This window comes from Budorcas taxicolor, chromosome 2, assembly GCF_023091745.1.
Source record: "Budorcas taxicolor isolate Tak-1 chromosome 2, Takin1.1, whole genome shotgun sequence".
NCBI classification, from domain to species: Eukaryota; Metazoa; Chordata; class Mammalia; order Artiodactyla; family Bovidae; genus Budorcas; species Budorcas taxicolor.
This window is the reverse complement of record NC_068911.1, coordinates 163,571,343-163,595,811: the sequence shown is the minus strand read 5'-3', so window position 1 is coordinate 163,595,811 and position 24,469 is coordinate 163,571,343. Positions and strand designations below refer to the sequence as shown.

The window sequence follows — 24,469 nt, the reverse complement described above, 5'->3', positions numbered from 1 at the left end:
GAATAGGATTAATTTTATAATCAGGAATAAAAAGAGTGACTTTTTAAAAATATAAACATGACCATGTTTTTCTCCTCATTACTTAGGGGACCTCACACGAACCTCCACGACCCGGAGGACTGACTCTCTCCATCTCAATCCTTCTGCCCCAGCAACACTGAATCCTTCAGTGTCCCGGACACACTGGCTCAGCACCTGGGCACAAGCTGTTCCCTCTACCTGGAACTCCTATCCCTCATTCTGTCTGCCTCGCAGACACCCATTTTCACGTTCAAAACTCCAGCTAAGACAATGATCTTGGCTTTTTCTTTTATCCCTAATTCCTAGCACACTATTCAACCTAATATACGTGTTGAACCGAACTCCAAATATTTCCATGTAAGAAAGAAAAGAGAGGAATAATGTTTAAAGTTACCTACTGCACTTCAGTGTATTTGCTTCAAAATAAATGTTGAATGGGATAAAAGGTGACAAGTGTTTGCAAACTATAATACAACAGCTAACAATAACACAAGTGCTTACTATGTGTTGGGCAGTTTTAAGCAGGTTTTTCATGGATTAACTCAATCCTAATACTACTCCTGTGCTATTATTAATATACCAGTATCATTTATTATGTAAAAATTTTCTTTTAGAATCTTTACATAATGGTTGGTACCTGTTACCTTTAAGGAGAAAGCCTTTTATTTTTTAAATCATTTATTTGGCTGCACAGGATCTTTAGTTGTGGCAGGTGAACTCTTAGTTGCGGGATGTGGGATCTAGCTCCCTGACCAGGGATTGAACCCAGGCTCCCTGCATTGGGAGCACAAAATCCCAGCTACTGGACTCCCAGGGAAGTCCTAAGAAATACCTTTTAAAAGTATATTTAAAAAGCCATAAGCCAAGTTGGAGAAGTTCTAATTTCACTGAAAACTGTCCTTTTATACAAAACTCTAAGAGGGAAAGGAACTGGGTATGCAAACATGTGGGCAGAGGGAAGAACTTGAAGATATAAAAGTGGAAACGGGAGGTGTACTAAGCCCGTCTGGGGGCAGTATCAGGGTAAGGTGAGGAGCTGAGTACAGGCAAGAGGGAGCCACTGGATGTTCAGGAAGCGGAAGTAGGAGAAACGTGTCATGAAATCCAGGGATTACTATTCAGAGTCCAATTAGGAAAAGAGAGTCCAGTGCTTTGGAGTCAGAATGGAAGCAGAAGGCATTACCCAGCAGAGTGGCCTAAATTTTTTATTACAGTAAACAAAACAAGCACCAACTTTACAATTCAAAATGCTAACTCTTATCATGAAATAACTTTTGCTACATGCTTGTTCAGAATAAAAGGAGACGTGCATCCTTAGGGACCAACCAGCTCTGGGAAGGGAGCCTCCACGGGCAGGCAACAGCCTTGCTCCTCCCTGGACAGGCTCCACTTCCACCTTGTCCTGGGTCTCTGTCTGGTCAGTGTCCCCCTTCTACTCTCAAAAGTGCCTCTGTTTAAACTGGGTCATGGTGATGGCTGCACAGCTCTGTGCATTTGCTAAAAATCATTCAATAACATACTTACTGTGGGCAAAACACAAAGTTGTTTCTTAAAAGTCCTGATTGGAAGGACAAGTTATATATGAGTTGATCTATACATCATGACCTCAAGGCCTTAAGTGACCAACCTTCAGTAAAGGGACAATTCCAAAGAGTTCTTTTCCAAGAAGACAGGCATTATTTTTTTTTTCTACTCAAGACAGCTTCTTGGCACATGACAGGAAAATAAGACCCTCGCCAAGTCTCAGAGACCCAATGCCACAGAAGTCAACTCTTTGCAGGCCTTGGCACATGCTCTTGTTAGTGCTTCATTCACTCGCGTATAGAAGCAGCACAACCACAACCATCCCTATTTGAGGCCATCTAAGCCATTCTTTGGAGAAGGCACTGGCACCCCACTCCAGTACTCTTGCCTGGAAAATCCCAGGGACGGGGGAGCCTGGTGGGCTGCAGTCCATGGGGTCGCTAGGAGTTGGACACGACTGAGCGACTTCACTTTCACTTTTCACTTTCATGCACTCGAGAAGGAAATGGCAACCCACTCCAGTGTTCTTGCCTGGAGAATCCCAGGGACGGGGGAGCCTGGTGGGCTGCAGTCCATGGGGTCGCTAGGAGTCGGACACGATTGAAGCAACTTAGCAGCAGCAGCAAGCCATTCTTGGGCTTCCCAGGGGGGCGCTAATGATAAACAACCCACCTGCCTATGCAGGAGATGTAAGAGGGTTTGATCCCTGGCTTGGGAAGATCCCCTGGAGGAGGAAATGGCAACCCACTCCAGGATTCTTGCCTGGAGAATCCCCATGGACAGAGGAGCTCGGCAGGCTACAGTCCATGGGGTCACAAAGAGTTGGACACAACAGAAATGACTTAGTGCGCGCGCGCACACACACACACACACATACACAGGCGACTATTAATTCCATAGGTGGTCTCCATTTGCTTTAAAAGGATACATACAATGTTAAAAGCTTTGGCGTGTTACTGGCTTTGAACATTAAAGCCAGAAACTTTTCCAATTTCAACTTTAATTCTGGAGTCCAAGAATCCTAAAGTAAGGGAAAAAGAACAAGGAAAAATAAGAAAAGCACCAGATCATTAAATGCCAACAAACATTGTCAAGCTGTGGCCTTCAGGACGAAACAGCTCTGCCACAGTTACTGAAATCAGAAGCAAGATGTCTTGTCAGTGGTGCGATGCTGTAAAACACAGGTTTTAGGACATTTGACCAATTCGCTTACAGAAGATTCAAGAGCCCACAGCAGGAGGAAAGGACAGAGTCCTTTCATAATCAGGGAAAAAATAACCCTGTACATGATTTGAATATTTCAAGGATGTCAAGTAACCTTATTAGGCTGAAAACCAAAAATAATTCAGTATGGTTTAGGCATACGTGGCACTGGCAGGCATATATAATTATCGCTGTTAGAGAAAGTCCCCGGAAGAAAGGGACTCATTTCCATCAACCTCACTCAGACAAAAAAAACAGAAAGAAGCGGTCATCTGCCTCAAATACTCCATCTTGTCCAGCATTCTGATATGTGTCTAGTTTGATTTCTTCCTTAAAAATAAAATATTTATCTCAATAATGTTCACTGAGAAGGAAAAAATAATGACTTAAGTAGTGAAAGAATAAGTGTCACAAGCAACAACCTTTCTCGGGACAATTTTCCTGAGGGTTCTTAGACAAGTGTATCTACCACTAAACCAGGAGGTCCCACTAAAAGTTCTGCTGCTAAAAATTCACGTCCACTTGGCTCTGAGGTCCTGTCCCATCTCCTCCGACCTGCCCATCCTCCCCACTTCTCCCTCCAGCTCTCATTGCTCTCACCCCCCACCCCACTCCACTGGTCTATCCTGCGCATTCTCTGACTCTTCAAAAAAAAAAAAAATACTGCCAAATAAGCAGTAAAGTCTGATATCTTAAAAATTTTGTAATTCCCTGACACAGCACAATGACTCTGTTTCTAATGGGTCTGTTGTGGGTTGAACTGTGTCCCCTAAAAAGACATGTTGAAGCCTTAATCTCCTCGGAATGTGAGGTCAGGGGAGCGGGGACACTGCAGAAGAAATTAGCTCAGAGGAGGCTGAATGAGAATAAGCTGTTAATCCAATATGACTGGTGTCCTTATAAGAAGAAGGACAGTTAGGCACAGACATGGAGAGAAGACAGCCATGCAAAGTCAGAGCAGAGATAAAGAATCACGCAGCCACAAACTAAGGGACACCTGAGGCTACTGGAAGCTGGAAAAGGTAAAGAAGGGTCTTCCCTAGAAGTTTCATAGGGAGCACAGTCCCTCGACACCCTGATTTCACACTTAGGCCTCGTAAACTATGAGACAAGCAATTTCTGTTGTTTTAAACCACCCAGTGTGTGGTCCTTTGTTATAACAACTGCAGGAAACTCATATGGTGTGCTCCAGCTTGAGGCTCTCTGTGCTCAACTGTATAGAAATCAATCTCAGGAAAGGATTGCTAGGTTGGCCAACATAAACCAAGACATCTTAAACAAAAAAAGCAAAATAAAATATTTGGGTATCCCTAAGACACTCCTATGGTTTTTCTAGTAGTCATGTATGGATGTGAGAGTTGGACTGTGAAAAAAGCTAAGCACCGAAGAATTGATGCTTTTGAACTGTAGTGTTGGAGAAGACTCTTGAGAGTCCCTTGGACTGCAAGGAGATCCAAGCAGTCCATCCTAAAGGAGATCAGTCTTGGGTGTTCTTGGAAGGAATGATGCTAAAGCTGAAACTCCAGTACTTTGGCCACCTCATGTGAAGAGTTGACTCATTGGAAAAGACTCTGATGCTGGGAGGGACTGAGGGCAGGAGGAGAAGGGAACGGCAGAGGATGAGAAGGCTGGGCGGCATCACCGACTCAATGGACTTGAGTTTGAGTGAACTCCGGGAGTTGATGATGGACAGGGAGGCCTGGCATGCTGCGATTCATGGGGTAGCAAAGAGTCAGACACGACTGAGCGACTGAACTGAACTGAACTGAAGACACACTAGACACACTAGAGTGAAATGATACAATCAGAGAAAAAAAGACCGGTGACCTGCAAAGGAACAGCAGTCAGACTGATGGCCAACTTCAGAACTGCAACAGTGGGAGCCAGGAGACAAAATAAAAAACCTTCAGTGTCCAGAAAGAAAATAACTGTCCGGACCTCCCTGTGGTCCAGTGGTTAAGACCCTGAGCTCCACTGCAAAGGGCATGGGTTCAGTCACTGGTCGAGGAATTAAGATCACTCATGCCACATGGAAAAAAAGAAGAGCTATAAACCCACTATTTTAACCCTGTCTGAGAAAGCAGTACAGATGCTTTCAGACAACAAGAACTGAAAGAAGGGATCCTCAACGAAAGGAGATTCTAAAGGAGCATCTTTCAAGTAGGGGTGAAAACGATCCTGGGTGGAAGGGCTTCTACACAAGATGGAATAGTAAACAAAAATACTGGTGAACCGAAGGGTAAATCGATACTGATACTGATTTCTTAAACTTTTTTTTTGACTGCATAAAATTTTAAAAAGTTCAGATTTTGTGGGGCTAAAGGATATACTAAAATATTTGACAACTACAGCCCGTAAGTTAAATGAGGTCCTTGTAATGGTCAGGCAGAGAGTAAAAATACTAACTTTAGATTTTATTATGTACACTGAAGTATCTGTGATGACCACTGAAAAAATATATTTAGAGAGCAGTAAAAGGAAAAAAAGGGAGAATAAAATGACTCTGTGAATACTGATGATCTCTAACCCCCTTTACTCTGAACAGGAACTTGAACTCAGTCTTGGAACATCAGACCTGCCGAGGACTCAGGGGGAACCTTTTCGTGACTCTCCCAGCTCCACCTCACCTTGACCTAAGCTACAGCCACACAGCCATGTCGTAACTCTCATAACAGAACCTTGACTGTGAGAAAATCTAACTTTCCATTGCAAGGTTCATCACCTTTGTAACCATTCTATATTTTTAACCTTTTAGGAGAAGACAGTAGAACGAAATTGGGACTGACCAGAAAAACAAGCAGAGAATTCAACTGCGCCACTATACAACAATCTGGCTTTGATAGAATGAGTCAACCACCTGACCTTCAATTTAGCAGCTGCTACTCAGGAGTACTGGAGTTTCAACTTTAGCATCAGCCACCTCATGCGAAGAGTTGACTCACTGGAAAAGACCCTGATGCTGGGAGGGATTGGGGGCAGGAGGAGAAGGGGACAACAGAGGATGAGATGGCCAGATGGCATCACCAACTCGATGGACATGAGTTTGAGTAGACTCCGACAGTTGGTGATGGACAGGGAGGCCTGGCGTGCTGCGATTCATGGGGTCGCAAAGAGTCGGACAAGACTGAAAGACTGAAGTGAACTGAACTGATTCAGGAGTAACAAAATTGGTTTTACTGAATTCAGTAAACAGAGAAAAATATTAGAAACTGAAATGTACTGAATTTAGAAGAATTGCGTCCATTGTTCAGTGGTTGGGGAGCAAGTGCCGTACAAATTTTTGAACAGTGTGAGGTCTTTAGAAAAACTATATAGTCATATCAAAATATTTGTTTCTAAATACATTTCAATAAACTTCTCAGTGGGATGTATTAATTTTAGTAAGTCAACAAAAAATTACCTTAATAGGTAAATTTTATTTATAAATACTATGTTAAAATGTCAAGTAAAATGAAATATAACAATTAAAAGAGCTATAGACAAACAGTCTGATGGAAATAAAGTAGTACAAAATCAGACAATCAAATATATACCAAGTAAATGAGAATTTTAACACAAATCAAAATATACATGGCCAGTGATTGTGTAAAGTAGCCTAGATTTTTCTCTGGCTACTAGTTTTCATTATAATTGAATAGGTTATCGTTTCAATACTGCAAAAGTTTACAAAGAATGACTGAAGAGGTTAGTATATTTTACAATATTTTGTCAGTCTGAGTTAACAAGTCTTGGTGCAATAACAACAACAAAATCACATTTTACAGCAGAAGAAAAGTTTGTTAAAGCAAATTACCTGTACCTTCTTTCAAAATACAACATATGCAAAATTTAGTGTTTTTTTACCGCATCCTTCAGAAATCACCAGCGTATAAAAGGTGGAACTGCCGTGCCGCCCAGGATCCAAGATCTGGAGCCAGTCGCTTACCTGGAAGAGTTCTTTAAATGAGGGGTGCACCATGGGGTTGGGAACAAAAGGCAAGGCGTAGAAAGGCAGGAACTCCGTGGTCTGGCTCAGGGCCGCCCCTTTGGTCTCCAGGTAGGTTTTGAAATAAGAAATCCTTTCATCCAGGTCCTCTTTGTCCTGCAAGGAAGACAGGATGTCTGAGATCTCCGGCTTGACGCCGGCTTACCGGTTCACCCATCGTCCCTCCAAGGATCCCTCGGTTCCAGCCACGTTGCTGGCACCCTCCTCGCCTGGCCCAGCCTGCGAGCTGCCTCCAGTCATCCGAACATTACCCCCTGTTTCACCCCTTCATGAAACTGCCAGGAATATCAGAGAACTGGATGTAAAATATATATAGTCCAAGCGCTGCCTTTTCACTTGATCATTACCATTTTCTGATATCCTTAAATTCATCAACATCTTTCTTAATGGCATGACAAAACCTCATCTTGTGGGTCTATCATAATTTATTTAACCAATCCCCCATTATTAGATATGCACAGCATTTTCATAGTACAGATGGCAAAAAAAAATATTTGTCTGCATTCCTGTGATTTCCTTAGGAGAGGTTTTTAAGGGTGAATAGTTTTTTTTTTTTAATATGGAATTCCTCACGAATTTGCATGACATCCTTGCACAGGGGCCATGCTAATCTTCACTGTGTCATTCCATTTTTTTTTTTTTTTAAACAGTATATGTGCTGCCAAAGCAAGCACTTAAGGGTGAACAGTTTTTTGAAACAGCAGTTTCCATATCATTATTACCTTCTTTTATTAAGCCAACCAGGAAGTGAGCTTGCCAGCTTCACTACTTCTGGGTGTAACCCCAGGCAAGTTGGGTCCCCCCGCCGCCAGGTTTCCACCTCCCCCTGGGCCTCAAGGAGAAGGTCTTCCCTGGCCTCACCTGTTAGGTCCCTCACAGCCTCATACACAGGCCAGTTCTTCTCATCAATCTATCTCCCTTCACCTATACCATGAAGCCCACTGGACTTAAAAATTTTATTGATTTTTTAAAAATCTTATAACAAAACAGAAAAAATTAGTAAAAACAGATACAAGGGAAATGAAACTCTCCCATGATGGCACCCACCTGAGAACCATCTTTAGGAACAGCCTTCCAAGAACAGCTACTACAATTTGCTATATAGCTGCTCCCTCCACTCTGACCCCTCCTGTGGCCACTGACATGTTTATAAGTTAACACAGGTCCTCAGGGCAGTAGCCAGGACATGAAGAAGTCACAAAACAGAGGCGGATGGTCCGATGTCAGCCTGGCTGGCCCCCCTCTGTCATTCCCTCCACACCCCAAGGTTTACCCACGGAGCAGCCTTGTCTGCTCCCCTCTCTTTCACACCTCCAGGAAAAGACAGCAGAAGCTCAATTCAACCCGTCACTCAAACTGTCACAAATGGGCACACCATTTTCCCACTGTTTAAGCTTAAATTCATCTTCTGGTTGAAAATGTGGTCTAAAGATGCATTCTCTTAGACATACCCATCTTGAGATAGTCAAGCAACTGAGGACATAGCTTTCATTACAGAAATGATTAACTTTCCATACAAATTAGAAAAGAAGCTGCTGGGAATGAGACAGAAAAAGCATTCATCAGGACATACGAGGCCTACTCCTGAGAAGCAGTATGATAAAAGGGCTGAAAAACTAACTTAATCTTCATTTGCAAAAGGTAACGGCTAACATCCTCCTTTAGCACACCCTGCGGGCCAACCCCCCAGCACAAGGTGAACCTACAGGTCTGCCTGCGGAGTGCTTCAGAAGGTAGATGGCAAAGTGGATGTGAAGGTAGAACTCCAGCTTCTGGGCCAGAGAGTCGCCATCCCGGATGGGCCTGGGGATGTGCTCCTCCCACAGCCTGAAGAACACCTTCTGGTCTCCACTGTCAAACGCGGCAAGGAGATCCCTCTGCGGAGGAGACATCAGAGTGAAGCCCGGTTGGTTACAAGGGATGCCACGTCTCCCAACACCCCTGAATCTCACACCCTCCCGATGCCTTGCTGCTGTTCAGTCGCTCATTCGTTTCTGGCTCTCAGTGACCCTGTGAACTGCAGCATGCCAGGCTTCGCCAGCCTTCACTATCTCCCAGAGCTTGCTCAAATTCAGGATCATTGAGTCGGTGATGCCATCCAACCATCTCGTCTTAGACACCCGTATACTCCATCATTTCAGTGTGAGCAAAACCAAGTCTCCTTTTCAGAGATGAGGGACAGGAAAAGAGAGATCCAGAGGGCTTCAGACTGCCTTGGCTGACATTCCTGCAGACCGCGCCTGGTTTTCCACTGCTCTGCAGCAACATCAAATCTGAGCATACTGAAGAACAGAGGGCTTCCCGGGTAGCTCAGTTGGTAAAGAATCCATGTGCAATGCAGGAGACCCTGGTTCGATTCCTGGGTCGGGAAGATCTCCTGGAGAAGGGATAGGCTACTCACTCCAGTATACTTGGGCTTCCCTGGTGGCTCACCTGGTAAAGAATCCTCCTGCAATATGGGAGACCTGGGTTTGATCCCTGGTTTGGGCAGACCCCCTGGAGAAGGGAAAGGCTACCCACTCCAGTATTCTGGCCTGGAGAATTCCATGGGCTGTATGGTCCATGGAGTCACAAAGAGTCGGACACAACTCAGCGGCTTTCACTGAAGAACAGGTGCAATGGCGAAGGTCTCTGAAATGGAAGGAATCTTCCACCAGCACAAGAATACACTCAGGTCACCCTCTGGACTTGGCGACCCACCGCCTAAGACTGATGAGAATGGCTCAGACCCAGAGCCCAGCCAGACCTCAGCGGAGTGACCTCATATCTACAGGGAGTCACTGACACCACAGCTGCCAAGATGTGGCATGCAGCCAAGAGTTCAGCCACGCGGAGCGGTCAATCCCAGGCCTGGGAGGTAGGACTGCCTGTTGCCACGGGCCTGCTGTTGTCAGAAGTGTGTCTGGTGGAGAGGGCAGGGCAGAAAGTGACCACAGAGCCGAGCTCCCCCACAGAGTGACTGCCTGGGCCTCCAGATCCAGGAATAGGACGCCTGGGCTGGAGACGGAAGGAGGAACACAGGCCCGGCTCCAGGCCAACCTCAGGGTTGCGCCAGTGTGACGGCGTGGGGCAGAACCCATGGCCCGACTCACCACGTGGTGGTTGAGACATAGAACCCTGGAGAAAGGAGGTGGCAGTCAGCACATTACCTGACTCACAGGAGGAGCGATAACTGAGCCACCACCACCACCTGCTGTGTGCCTTTACAGATTTAGGCAAGGTGGTTCAGCGGTAAAAGAATCTGCCTGCCAATGCAGGAGATGCAAGACATGCCAGTTTGATCCCTGGGTTGGGAAGATCCCCTGGAGGAGGAAACGGCAACCCACTCCAGTATTCTTGCCTGGGAAATCCCATGGACAGAGGAGCCTGGCGGGCTTCAGTCCATGGGGTCGCAAAGAGTGGGACACTATTGAGCACGCATGCTTGCCTTCAGGATCAAGAGAGCTTCCTGCGGTGTTTTCCTTTTTGTATCAAATGCCCACAATACGCAGATCTCCGTTTTGGGCTCAACTGCAGAAACTTTTTTCAGAGTTTTCTGATTATTTTTTCAGATTTTCTGTAGAGTCTCCAGTTCCCCCATCCTTCACCACCATTACTCACCACCATTACTGGGTCACTGGTCTTTTATGCTTTTAATAGTTTTACATTTTTTTCTGTTAATTTTTTTTAAGGTAACATATTCTATTTGTTTACAATCGAGCTTTTTAACATAAGATAGAAACCTACAGAGAACAGGGTTGCTGTGTTTGGTTTTCCTTAAGTCAAAAACATTCTCTGATAAGCAGTCTTCCAACACGAACCCTGCAAAAATGTTCTCTGTGTCATGTGACTGAGAACAATGGTCTCTGAATATTACCTCACTCGGGAAGGGACTGGCTTACACTGGAAAGAAACTCAGAAGTTTTCAAAATAAGCCCCACAGTGAAATCCTACCTCTTCAAAATGGCCTCTCTGGGGGGACCTGGGCAGAGGATCCCATGTTCTTGTCACTTCCTAATACAAAGGTGAGAGGGACGTGCTGCTGGGGCCTGGCCCCGCCCCAGGCTCAAGTCTGCTGAGCTCTGAGCAAACTCTGAGGACCACCCAGTGGAGGACTCTCCCGCGAGGTCCAGAGACTGTGTACAGACTCTTGAGGGTGTCTTAAAGCCTGGGTCAAGTGTTTTCTTAACATGGTTTGGCAAAGTATGCCTACGCATCACATGGCCCATCTACAGTTTATTCTAGACTCTGCATTTGTAGACCTGGGACCACAAACCTCTGCTGTGCCACGACACTCCCAATTTATGAACCATATTCCGAACCTGGAAATGGTCCCTGCACAGGGCACCCAAAGCTGGTGTTCTGTGACAACCTGGAGGGATGGGGTGCAGAGAGAGGTGGGAGGGGTTTTAGGATGGAGGGGACACACGTATGCCTATTGCCAACTCACAATGATGTATGGCAAAAACCATCACAATATTGTAAAGTAATTATCCTCCAAGAAAAATTAAAAAATAAATAAAAATTTTTAAAAATGACCCCTGAATTTAAAATAATATCTACACATAAAGCAATCCAACTCAATGGACATGAATTTGAGCACACTCCAGGAGACAGTGGAGGACAGAGGAGCCTGGTGTGCTGCAGTCCATGGAGTCAGACACAGCTTAGTGACAACAACAAATAGAACAATCCAGTGTGATAACTCATAGGGGTCACAAAATATTAACTTCTCGAATGTAAAGTGTGATCTCAGCCAGAATTACTAAAATCACAAAATTTACACACCGCCAATGGCACCCCACTCCAGTACTCTTGCCTGGAAAATCCCCATGGACGGAGGAGCCTGGAAGGCTGCAGTCCATGGGGTCGCTGAGGGTTGGACACGACTGAGCGACTTCACTTTCACTTTTCACTTTCATGCACTGGAGAAGGAAATGGCAACCCACTCCAGTGTTCTTGCCTGGAGAATCCCAGGGATGGGGGAGCCTGGTGGGCTGCCGTCTATGGGGTCGCACAGAGTTGGACATGACTGAAGTGACTTAGCAGCAATAATCACCCATATACACAGGTTCTTACAGAACTGTAATTAAGGAAATTTTGTCTATTGAGGGCCACTGACACTTGGCAAGTATCACTAAGCCACCGCTCCAGGTATTTTCATTTGGAAAATCTATAAAGGCGGGACACAGCTGTTTATTGAATGGGCAGAAAAGACAGGCTTCTCACAATCAGAAAGTTTCAAGACCTTTCAAGTTAAGTAGCCTCTGTTTGCATGTCTAATGATGACCAGAGTCTCTTCTCCTGTTCTGAAGTTTGCTCTGGGGTTGGGAGGAACCCTCAGGCTGCCTAGTGCAGGATTGACAGAGGAGCCCGCGTCTGAAGTGGTGCAGGCTCGGCACCCAGATGCCCAAGGCCTGGAGGGGTACTGGGCAGGGGCACAGCCCCACTCCAACTCCCTGGGCCACGCCAACGGTGTCCCTGCTCCTTGGTACCCCATGCCAGGTCATGGAGGAGTCAGCAACTCGGTGGGACTCTCAAGCCCAGTCTCTGATTTTTCTTGGAAGTATATATACTGAAACAAATTTATTAAAATAATCAAATCATGTTTTATGGGTTACCATTTCAAATTCTGATTTGTTTAATACTGACTTAGCCTCACTCCTTGTAGTGTTTAGGAAAATGAACAAGAGAGTTATAAGAGAATAAAATTTGTTAATTCCAAAAAATAAAAATATTATCAGGCAAAGCTGAAACAAGCTGCCTCAGGAAATGGTATGTTCTCTTGTCACGGGTTGTACTCGAGGTGAACCAGTTCCTTACCTTTGAACGGGATGCAGAATCAAATGACTGAAATGAGGACTTTTTGCTTTTGGCCGCACACGTGGAATCTTAGTTCCCTGACGAAGGATTGAACCCGTGCCGCTTGTATTGGGAGCACAGAGTCTTAACCACTGGACCACCAGGGAAGTCCTTGAAATGAGGACTTTCAAGGTCCTTCCTGATCCTAAGAGTTGATATCTGCCCTCTGCAGCCCACCGCCAGGGGCTCCCAGCCACCCAGGATTTCCTCTGACAGGGTGCTGCCCTGTATATGGTTCGTGCCCCCTCCAACCTCCCCAAACTAGATGGCAAGCACCCTGAGGGCCGATATTCTGTTTTATTTTGTTCACCATAGTGTCCCCAGTACTTAGAATTAAGAACTTAAATTTCCTCAGGGTGGGGATCACATTTGTCTCTGTTTTTAAGCATTGCGTGGTTTCTTCTTCTTACCAAGAAATATGTATGGAAAAACCTTGTGTTGCCATTCATTTTCTAGGTCAGTCAACAAAGGATGTGAAATCTCTCCAGAGATTTGAAGATGATATCACCTGTTTATCCATAAACGTCGGCACAATCTAACAAGTTGCTTTGCCCAGGTCCCCAGAAATGATTCCAACCTTCTCTAATGGTGACGTATTTTAGAAGTTGGGAGCATTTTGATCACATACGAAAATCAAAAAAGTAAAATGTTACCTGGAATTTCAATGATTTGGGGTCCCTTAAAGAGCCACATGTAGATTTAGATAATGGTTTTCCTTTTATTTTGCATTCTTTCAAAAATGTTTTCAAGGTGTCTTCAAATTCAGCAAAATCTAAATACTGTAAAAAAAAAAAAAAGCATAAATGAGCATACATTTCTCTGTTCTAACATCAACAAAGTGACTGTCTTTGATGTAATTGTACTAGCTCAATATTATCACAAATATATAATGGGATTAATTAACTGTCATCTTTGGAGAAGTAATGTGGGATCAGGAATTTACTTATTGACATACATACTAAAGGCCTAGAAAGACAGTATCATAGAAAATGTTCATTTCAGTTCAGTTCAGTCACTCAGTCGGGTCTGACTCTTTGAGACCCCACAGAGTGCAGCATGCCAGGCCTCCCTGTCCATGTCCAACTCCCAGAGTTGGCTCAAATTCATGTCCATTGAGTCGGTGATGCCATCCAATCATCTCATCTTCTGTCGTTCCCTTCTCCTCCTGCCTTCAATTTTCCCAGCATCAGGGTCGTTACCAATGAGTCAGTTCTTCGGATCAGGTGGCCAAAGTATTGAAGCTTCAGCTTCAGCATCAGTCCCTCCAATGAATATTCGGGACTGATTTCCTTAGACTGACTGGTTTGATCTTGCAGTCTAAGGGACTCTCAAAAGTCTTCTCCAAAAACACAGTTCAGAAGCATCAATTCTTTGGTGCTCAGGTTTCTTTATGGTCCAACTCTCACATCCATACATGACCACTGGAAAAACCATAGCTTTGACTAGACAGACCTTTGTTGGTAAATTAATGTCTCTGCTTTTTAATATGCTGTCTAGGTTTGACATAGTTTTTCTTACAAGGAGCAAGAGTCTTTTACTTTCATGGCTGCAGGTACAATCTGCAGTGATTTTGGAGCCCAAGAAAATGAAGTCTCTCACTGTTTCCATTGCTTCCCCATCTATTTGCCATGAAGTGATGGGACCAGATGCCATGATCTTAGTTTTTTGAATGTTGAGTTTTAAACCAGCTTTTTCACTCCCCTCTTTCTCTTTCATCAAGAGGCTCTTCAATTTCTCTTTGCTTTCTGCCATGAATGGTGTCATCTGCATATCTGAGGTTATTGATATTTCTCCTGGCAATCTTGATTCCAGCTTGTGCTTCATCCGGCCTGGCATTTCTCATGATGTACTTTGCATATAAGTTAAATAAGCAGGGTGACAATATACAACTTTGATGTACTCCTTTCCCAATTTGGAACCAGTCCATTGTTCCATGTCCGGTTCTAATTGTTGCTTCTTGACCTGCGTACAGATTTCTCAAGAGGCAGGTAAGGTGGTCTGGTATTCCCATCTCTTAAAGAATTTTCCAGTTTGTTGTGATCCACACAATCAAAGGCTTTAGCGGAGTCAGTGAAGCAGAACTAAGTGTTCTGGAATTCTCTTGTTGATCCAATGATCCAATGGCTGTTGGCAATTTGATCTCTGATTCCTCTGCCTTTTCTAAATCCAGCTTCAACATCTGGAAGTTCTCGGTTCATGTACTGTTGAAGACTAGCTTGAAGGATTTTGAGTATTACTTTACTAGGATGTGAGATGAGTGCAACTGTGTGGTAGTTTGAACATTCTTTAGCATTGCCTTTCTTTGGGATTAGAATGAAAACTGACCTTTTCCAGTCCTGTGGCCACTTCTGAGTTTTCCAAATTTGCTGGCATATTTAGTGCAGCATTTTCACAGCATCATCTTTTAGAATGTGGAATAGCTCAAGTGGAATTCCATCACTTCCACTAGCTTTGTTCATAGTGATGCTTCCTAAGGCTCACCTGACTTCACACTCCAGGATGTCTGGCTCTAGGTGAGTGATCACACCCTCGTGGTTATCTGAGTCATGAAGATCTTTTTTGTACAGTGTATTCTTCTGTGTATTCTTGCCACCTCTTCTTACTATCTTCTGCTTCTGTTAGGTCCATACCATTTCTGTCCTTTGCTGAGCCCATCTTTGCATGAAATGTTCCCTTGGTATCTCTAATTTTCTTGACGAGATCGCTAGTCTTTTTCATTCTAATGTTTTCCTCTATTTCTTTGCATTGATCACTTAGGGAAGGCTTTCTTATCTCTCCTTGCTATTTTTTGAAACTCTGCATTCAGACAGGTGTATCTTTCCTTTTCTCCTTTCCGTTTTACTTCTCTTCTTTTCTCAGTGATTTGTAAAGCCTCCTCAGACAACCATTTTGCCTTTTTGCATTTCTTCTTCTTGGGAATGGTTTTGATCACCACCTCCTGTACAGTGTCACTAACCTCCATCCATAGTTCTTCAGGCACTCTGTCTATTAGATCTAATACCTTGAATCTATTTGTTGTTTCCACTGTATAATCGTAAGGAATTTGATTTAGGTCATACCTGAATGGGATAGTGGTTTTCCCTACTTTCTTCAATTTAAGTCTGAATTTTGCAATAAGGAGTTCATGATCTGAGCCATAGTCAGCCCCTAGTCTTGTTTTTGCACACTGTATAAAGGTTTTATTTTGTTTGAGCCCTTCAAGTGGCTCTGGAGGGTATGGGGTTTGATTCTAAATGTGATTTCAGCCCTCCTACCATCTTGTTAGGGCTTCTCCTTTGTCCTCGGACATTGGGTGTCTTTTTTTGGTGGGATCCAACATTCTCCTGTTGATGGCTGTTCAGTGGTTAGTTTCTCACAGGAGAAGATGAGCATACATCCTTCTACTCCACCATCTTGTGATCAGAGGAGAAAATGTTCATTTACATAAAATAAATGTGCTTTTAGAAGGAAAATGTGAGCTGTAAGATTCAGTATAATTATTAATAGAAAATAAAATGAAAAAAAAGAAAAGAAAATAATATGTGCAGCAGCCTGAAAAAAGCAAAAGTGATTGGCAGAAGGCTTGATGGCTTTGGGTCTAGTAGGTCACTGGGAATTTGTTACCTGCAACAGGGATTAGAAATAATGCCTGTCCCTAAGAAAGGTAAGTCATTAAACCTGGGAAACACCATCTGTGATCTGTAAGTCGGGCACTAAGGATCACCCTTCATCTTTAAACGTCATGGACAGAAGAGCCTGGCTACAGTCCATGGGGTGGCAAAGAGTCAGACACGACTGAGTGTACACACACGCACACACAGAGCTTTATGGCAGTGACACAGGCTACTGCTGCTGCTCTCCACTTCTCTGCCCGTCTCCTCAGTTTGTGTCACACTTCTCTGTTTCCACCTCCTCTCACTCTGGCTATTTCTCTGGGCCCTGTCCACCACCCTCTTCTGTGACGCCTCTGAAAATTTATTCATGATCACACCAAATTTCAAAGCTGCATCCCTATGGTGGATGCCTCATTCCTGCTCCAGGGCCATGTCCCTCACGTGTGACTACATGCCTGATGGACACTCCAGTCACACACCAAAACAGCAGCAACCATTTCTTTAGCATCAACTCTATGCCAGACCCCGGATTAAAGTAGCTATTGTTGTTTAGTCACTAAGTGGTGTCTGATTCTTTGTGACCCCATGGACTGTAGCCTGCCAGGCTCCTTCGTCCATGGGATTTCGCAGGCAAGAATACTGGAGTGGGTTCTTATTTCCTTTTCAAGGGGATCTTCCCGACCTAGGTCTCCTGATTGGCAAGTGGATTCTTTACTGCAGAATCACCTGGGAAGCCGTCTAAAAGCTGTAGAGAATATCAAAAAGCATAAGGCTTAGGCCTATCCCTCAAAAACTTTCAGCGTAGGGCACATAAAGGTCCATTCATAGGCAACAAGTTAAATAGATGATGACACAGCCACTCAGTGAAATACTCTACAGTATTCAGAAGTCTGAGGCAGAACACAGGAAGATGTTTATACTGTATGACTGTTACAGATAAAAGGTAAGCTACAGGGAGAGAAGTTCAAGAGGGAGGGGACATCTATGATTAATTCATAATAATATATGACAGAAATCAAACCAATATTGTAAAGCAATTATCAATCAATTAAAAATAAATAAATCTTTAAAAAAGGTAAGCTACAGAACAATGTGCATGGTATCATTACATTTTGTAAAAAACACTATATAGTCCTGTGAATATATTTTGAATACTCAAAGAAAAAAGTCTAGAAATGTAATATACTAAGCCATTAATAATGGTCACTACAGGAGCAGAGTAGGAGAATTCACTGTTTACACTTCTATACTGTTTGAATCTTTTACCACGAGCATGTATTGCTTGTATAACTTTCTTTAAAGGAAGTCTAAAAAGCAGCTTTAAGATTTCAGCTTATTATGAACACACTGAACATTATAAAATGGAAAATAGATAACAGTAATGTAATGATATAAACATTACAAGGCATTATAGAATTTGTTGCATTGTAAAATACAAGCGTCACAAGTTTTCAAGATCTCTTTCTCTGTGACCTGTGTTTTGTGAAACATACCTCTTTCACTAGTCCAAGTAATTCTGATTCATGGGCCAGAACGTCTACCATATTGAACAGATACTGTTAATTCTCACAGCAAAAATCTCTGCAAGGCAAAAACATAAAACAAAGGCTTTCATTTCAATCATCTGTGAATTAACAAAAGAGAGCTGTAGGGGACTTCCCTGGTGGTACAATGGGTAAGTACCCACCCGCCAATATAGGGGACACAGGTTCCATCTCGTCTGGGAAGATTCCACACGCCCGACGGAACAACTAACCCCACGAGCCACAACTGCTGAAGCCCATGCACCCTGCACTCCAGAGGCTGCAAATACCAAGCCTGAGGGCTGCAACTGCTGAGGCCCGTGTGCCCAGAGCCTGTGCAACGAGAGAAGCCGCCATAATGAGAAGCCTGAGCACCCCAACAAACAGAAGCTCCTGCTTCCTCGACCAGAGAAAAGCCTGCGCAGCAATGAAGACTCAGCAGAACCAAAAAATACATAAACAAATTATCACTTTAAAGAAAGGTAGCTGTAGTGGGCAGAATAATGGCCCCCAAAGTTGCCTGTGTCCTAATCCCCAGAATGGGTGAATATGTGAGGTTGCTTAGAAGGGGGGAATCAAGCTTCTTCCTATCTCAGGGCCTTTGCACATACTGTTCTCTCTGCCTGCAACATTTTTCCCCTCTCTTTCTTCACCTGGCTGACCTCTGTGCTTAATAAACATCACTTTGTCAGAGTTTTTCATGACCGTCATCTGAATAAGATTCTGTTATGATCACCTCTCAGTGAACATGAGCCATCGTTGGGTGTTCTATTACCCTGACATTCTTAAAAAGTACAGAATTTTCTGTACACCTTTATATCATAATAGGCTCACTTACTGAGGACCTATCGTATGCCAGGCAATGTGCAAAATACTTCATATTTAATTTTCACAATAAACCTGAATGATGAATATTATTTGTATTCTCCTTTTACAGATGAGGCAACTGAGGCCCAGGGAGGTTGAGGTGTTCCCTAGAACTCAACTAATAAGTGACAAAGTGGAAATTTAAATCCACACTGATATTAACCACTACACAGTATTACCCCAAAGTCTGGACCATCTGAATTAGAATCCCCTGGGATGCTTGTGCAAATGAAAATTCTTAGCATCACTCTGATCTTACTGAACATAATGTCCAGAAACTACTTTAAACAATCTCTCCCGATGACTTTTATGCACGTTCCAAGTTTGAGAACCACAGCTTTACTTTATGCAAAAACTAGAGAAAATTTCTTCAGTCACTTTTGAGGGTTGCAGTGGCAGCTTCGGAATTTCTATAGATAAGGATATAGGGCCTACGAGCTAGTTGAATAAAGGTAAGACTAAGGCATTTGTCTGGAGGAGGAATTTGCATAGCAAGCATCCTGGTTTTGCTTAGATTGGAACAAATCTGGATTTAACCTAGGTGCCTGGGGAGAGAGGTTGGCTGATGGATAACGGAAGGGATGGATCTAAAAGCCCCAGGCCACCCTCTCGTGCCGCCACTACCCAACTGGACGACCTGGGGCCCCCTTTGTCCGGCTCACTGGAGCAAAGATCGGGGACTACTTGTGGCAAGCAGCTGGCCTGTCCTCGGGATGTCCGAGCAGCCGCCTCAGGCCCGCGCCAGAAAAAAAGCCCAGGACAGTAAGCGAAAAGTCGGGGCATCCGGCTGCGGCTGCTGAGTTGGCGCATCGGGGTCTTCCTCTGGGAAGAGGGCTCAGGAGAGCCGCGGCCCTCGGGCCCATCATTACTCCTCCTCGCCCGGGGACGGCGGGCTCTGAGATCGCCCGGCAACGTCGGGGCGGGAGGACGCACTTACCTGTTTTTCCGTAGCGGACGCACGCGCCTACCTGGCCCGGCCTCCACGTCTCCAGCCGTCGCCCCGGCAACCACCGCCGCCAGCCTGGCACCACGTGAAGCAGAGCAGCCAATCACGGGGCGCGACCTGTGCAGAGCATCCTGGGAGGAAAGGCGGAGCCTGGGAGGCTATGCTCCGAAGCTTACAGGCGTCCGAAGTGAAGTTGGGAATCGCGGAGCGGTGACGGCTGTGGATGTTGCGCTGCAGAGCCAAGTTACCCGTCCTCCTTTCCAGTTTCCCACTGGCTCATTTCCACAAATATTGTGCCTGGCCCTGCGGATAAGCCCAATCAGGCTGGAAAATAAACTGGCAAGAGATTGCAGTGTGGTGTGAATGGAAATAGATGGGCGTCGTTATTCCCATTCCAGAGGAGCCGCCTTCAGTTCAGTTCTGCTCAGTTGCTCTGTCGTGTCGACTCTTGGACTGCAGCACGCCAGGCCTCCCTGTCCATCGCGAACTCCTGGAGTTTACTCAAACTCATGTCCATTGAGTCGGTGATGCCATCCAACCATCTCTTCCTCTGTGGTCCCCTTCTCCTCCTGCCCTCAATCTTTCCCAGCATCAGTATCTTTGCAAATAAGTCAGTTCTTTGTATCAGGTGGCCAAGGTATTGGAGTTTCAGCTTCAGCATCAGTCCTTCCAATGAATATTCAGGACTGATTTCCTTTAGGATAGATTGGTGGGATCTTGCAGTCCAAGGGACTCGCAAGAGTCTTCTCCAACACCACAGTTCAAAAGCATCAATTCTTCAGCACTCAGCTTTCTTTATAGTCCAACAATCACATCCATACATGACTACTGGAAAAACCATAGCCTTGACTAGACGGACCTTTGTTGGCAAAGTAATATCTCTGCTTTTTAATATGCTATCTAGGTTGGTCATAACTTTTCTTCCAAGGAACAAGTTTCTTTTAATTTCATGGCTGCAATCACCATCTGCAGTGATTTTGGAGCTGCCTTGGAACCAAAAATGTAGCCCAAGATCTGCCTTAAAGCTCCAGGCACTAGAATTCCACCCCACTGCAGCAGTTTCCAGGAATTTAGAGAAACTGTTTTTCCCCCACGTGAAATGTAGGTTTGTAAAAATGAAACAGGATCGCAAATCTGCCCTCACCTTGCACGTGGTGCTTTTGAACTGAAGTTCATCAGCACTGAAGAAGGACCTGTGAGTCTCTCTCTGGGCTGGATGCTGGGGAGGTGGCTGGAGATGGAGAAAATCCCTCCCTTCCAGGCACTGCAGGCCAGATCTCACATGTGTACATCCCCAAGAAGGTGGAAACCACACAGGCCAGAGACTAGGAAAAAAGCGTGGAGAAGGTAAATGAGCTTGGCTTTGAAGAAGCCCTGCGATGTTTTGTGGTCATCTCCCCAGGACCCAGGCTTGCCAGTGCTCTCTTGAGGTCTGAGATTGTTTTCAAAGTAAAGGTTGTATTTAGCAGGAAGAGACACCCTTCCTGGTAGTATGAATTGAAAATAAATCTCTCTGTTCATGATGAAAGTTCATATTTATTATCAGCTTATTCTGTTCTGGGGTTGCCAGACAAAATACAGGACAACCAATTAAGCTTTAATTTCTGGTGAGTTTTTACTATAAGTATATCCCCAATATTGCCTTATTTAATTGTGCATACAGGACATTATATTGTCTTGTATTTTCATTTGCTAAATATGGCAATCCTATTTCCTTGCGTTGTTCTGTTAAGAAGGCTTTCTTATCTTTTCTTGCAGGGAAATAGAGGAAAATAACAGAATGGGAAGGATAGAGATCTCCAAGAAAATTGGAGATACCAAAGGAACATTTCATGCAAAGATGGGCACAATAAAGGACAGAAATGGTAAGGACCTAACAGAAGCAGAAGAGATTAAAAGGTGGCAACTAGTGGAAGAGAACCTGCCTGCCAATGCAGGAGATGTAAGAGATGCAGTTTCGATCCCTGGGTCTGGAAGATTCCGTGGCAGAGAGCATAGCAATCCACTCCAGTATTCTAGCCTGGAGAATCCGATGGACAAAGGAGCCTGGCAGGCTACAGTCCATAGGGTCATAAAGAGTCGGACACAACTGAAGCAACTTTGCACTCACACAAGAATACACAGAAGAACTATACCACGTGGACTCTGAACCAAGAAGACAGGTGGCTCTGAAGTTTCCATGAAACAGTAGGACCCTATGGTCTTTGACCACCCCCTCCCCCGTCCATGTCCTCTGCCTGCCTTTTGTCTGTGGAAAACTTCAGTCAAAGAATAAGTTTAATCAGAGAAATGAGAACATGTGAAAACAAAGGAAAACAAGCAAAGGAGACCAAATAATACTAATGTAGTCATTAAGCATAGTCAAGGACCTTTAGTTCTTTCTCAAGGGCTATAGATAATATTCTGAGCGATATGCTGTGAGCTGTATTATAGATGCCAGAACACCAGGTAGAGAAGTTGACTACATGATGACCAGACTATACCCAGGACAGGAGCTGCCACAGTTCTGAGAATTGGCCCCAAAGAAATGGGAACAAATGGACCTTAAAACTGAAGATTAACCATACCCAAAACAACCAAGATCACACTGGTCAGATCACTGATGACCAATTTGAAGATGACTGTTAGAGATGACTGTGCTGTTTCCGTATGTCTATAAAAGCTCCTGCCTGTTGGGGGTAGCGGGGAATCTGCCTTTGGACAGATGTCTGCCCTGAATTAAAGCAAACTTTCCTTTCCACCAGCCTGGCCTCTTTATTGGCATTTGAACGGCGAGCAGCCAGAGCCCACACACTTCAGAGCCACCTGTCTTCTTTGCTCAGAGCCCATGTAGAAATAGAAGAACTGGGTCTTGGGTCGCCCAAGAGCTGCTTGGTTTCTTGGAAGGAGAGCACAGCGGGGTGGGAATGTACATCCCCCCAGGAGAGCTGTCTATAGGCAGGGGAGCAGGGAAGTAGGAAAATGAGGGAGACCAGAGCATCCACCCTGGCCTCAAGTGCTGTCCTTCCTCTCCCTGACCCAGGGGTGTGAGTCACATAGGTTTTTTTTTTTTTTTTTCAGTTGAGACACTACATTTTTTTAATGATCTTTTAAAAATTAATTTTATTTATGTATTTGTTTATTTAGCTGTGGTGGGTCTTCTTTGCTGTGTGGGCTTTTCTGTAATTGCAGCAAGCGGGTCCTGCTCTCTAGTTGCCACGCAGGGGCTTCTCATTGCAGTGGCTTTTACTGTTTGCGAAGTACAAGCTCCAGGTCACTGGTTTCAGTAGTTGCGGCACGTGGGCTCAGTGTTTGCAGCTCCGAGGCTCTAGAGCACGGGTTCAATAGTTGTGACACCCAGGCTTAGTTGCTTCACAGCATGTGGGATCTTCCCGGATCAGGAATCGAACTTGTGTCTCCTGCATTGGCAGGTGGATTCTTTACCACTGAGCCACCAGGGAAGCAGCCACCCCCAATAGTTCTGTGGCCTAGATGAGGTTGGTAAAAAGATGCAGGCCTTCAAATGACCTTCCCAAATGGCGGACCTGGATCCAAGATCATTGCAAAGCAAGTCAGCTCCTGCAAGAAATCCTCAGGCCATTCTCAGCAATGGTGTTCCTAGGTACAGACATGATTTTTAGGAAGAAAAGTTATGACCAAGCTAGATAGCATATTGAAAAGCAGACACATTACTTTGCCAACAAAGGTCCGTCTAGTCAAGGCTATGACTGTGGTGTTGGAGAAGACTCTTGAGAGTCCCTTGGACTGCCAGGAGATCCAACCAGTCCATTCTGAAGGAGATCAGCCCTGGGATTTCTTTGGAAGGAATGATGCTGAAGCTGAAACTCCAGTACTTTGGACACCTCATGAGAAGAGTTGACTCCTTGGAGAAGACTTTGATGCTGGGAGGGATTGGGGGCAGGATGAGAAGGGGACGACTGAGGATGAGATGGCTGGATGGCATCACAGACTCGATGGACGTGAGTCTGAGTGAACTCCGGGAGTTGGTGATGGACAGGGAGGCCTGGCATGCTGCGATTCATGGGGTTGCAAAGAGTCGGACACGACTGAGCTGAACTGAAAACTCGTTTCTAAGCAAGTTTAAAACACTCATTGTAAGGCACATGATGTGCGCACAGAAGGTGGTATGTTGGTTTGAACCTGAGAGTAGATGCTACAGTGACTGCACTTGGCTTGCAGGTGGACACATCCTAAGGGCCAGCGAGACGTGGCTCACAGGGAACCTCTTTAGTTCTGTGGCCGACCCTGTCACCAAGCATTTCCTGACCTCATTGTCTCAGCCTAAACACTGGCTCACTTCCTCCAAACCAACTTTATGATTTCACGGTGAGACCTGTATGTCGACTTGAAGGGTGTGTATGAGACAAAGTGACAACCCAGCTCCTAAACAAACAGTTAACTGTAACAGTAAAAAACAAACAAACAAAACAGGGACTTCCATGCTAGTCCAGTGGCTAAGACTCCAGGCTCACAATGCAGGGGGCCTGGGTTCCATCCCTGGTCAGGGAACTGTTAGATCCGGCCTGATGTAACTAACAGTTTGCATGTCATAACCAAAGCTCCTGCACTCTGCAACTAAGACCCAGCATAGCCAAACAGATAAATAAATATAAAAACCAAATACATATAAAGAATAATTCATGATGATAGATGTTGCAGGTAGTAACAGTAAATCTCCCTTATTACCTTTCTCCCCACCTGTAATGAATGTCCCCTGAGCTCAAATGAGCCTGAGGTCAGGGGTAGGAGGAAGAACTCCTGTTCTGCTCTTGGGTGAACTCTTTTACTGCTAATAGACATTTGAAGCCAAAAGTGAATCTATGGCCCCTAAGGAAAGAATCTGGGAGGACGGGGGTCCCCAGAGCAGCTGCCACAGGAGCATCTCGGAGCTTGTTGGAAACGCACACTCTCAGGTCCCACCAGATTTGCCAAATCAGTAACCCTAGGGGTGGCGCCCAGTAATCTA

The 24,469-nt window shown here is 44.8% G+C and overlaps 1 protein-coding gene and 1 pseudogene across 1 annotated transcript in view; both read right to left on the bottom strand.

The window, feature by feature from the left end:
- ARMC9 (armadillo repeat containing 9) overlaps window positions 1-17,711 on the bottom strand; it is a 179,343-nt gene extending 161,632 nt beyond the window's left edge. Inside the window, exons 1-5 of the mRNA XM_052664338.1 lie at window positions 17,661-17,711; window positions 13,228-13,353; window positions 8,440-8,610; window positions 6,674-6,829; window positions 2,474-2,566 (exon numbers count right to left, since the gene is read on the bottom strand). Of these exons, the coding sequence (XP_052520298.1) occupies window positions 2,474-2,566; window positions 6,674-6,829; window positions 8,440-8,610; window positions 13,228-13,353; window positions 17,661-17,711 (597 nt within the window). The remainder of the gene's footprint in view (window positions 1-2,473; window positions 2,567-6,673; window positions 6,830-8,439; window positions 8,611-13,227; window positions 13,354-17,660) is intronic.
- LOC128044003 (uncharacterized) lies at window positions 7,287-7,399 on the bottom strand (annotated as a pseudogene).
- Window positions 17,712-24,469: the final 6,758 nt, after the last annotated feature.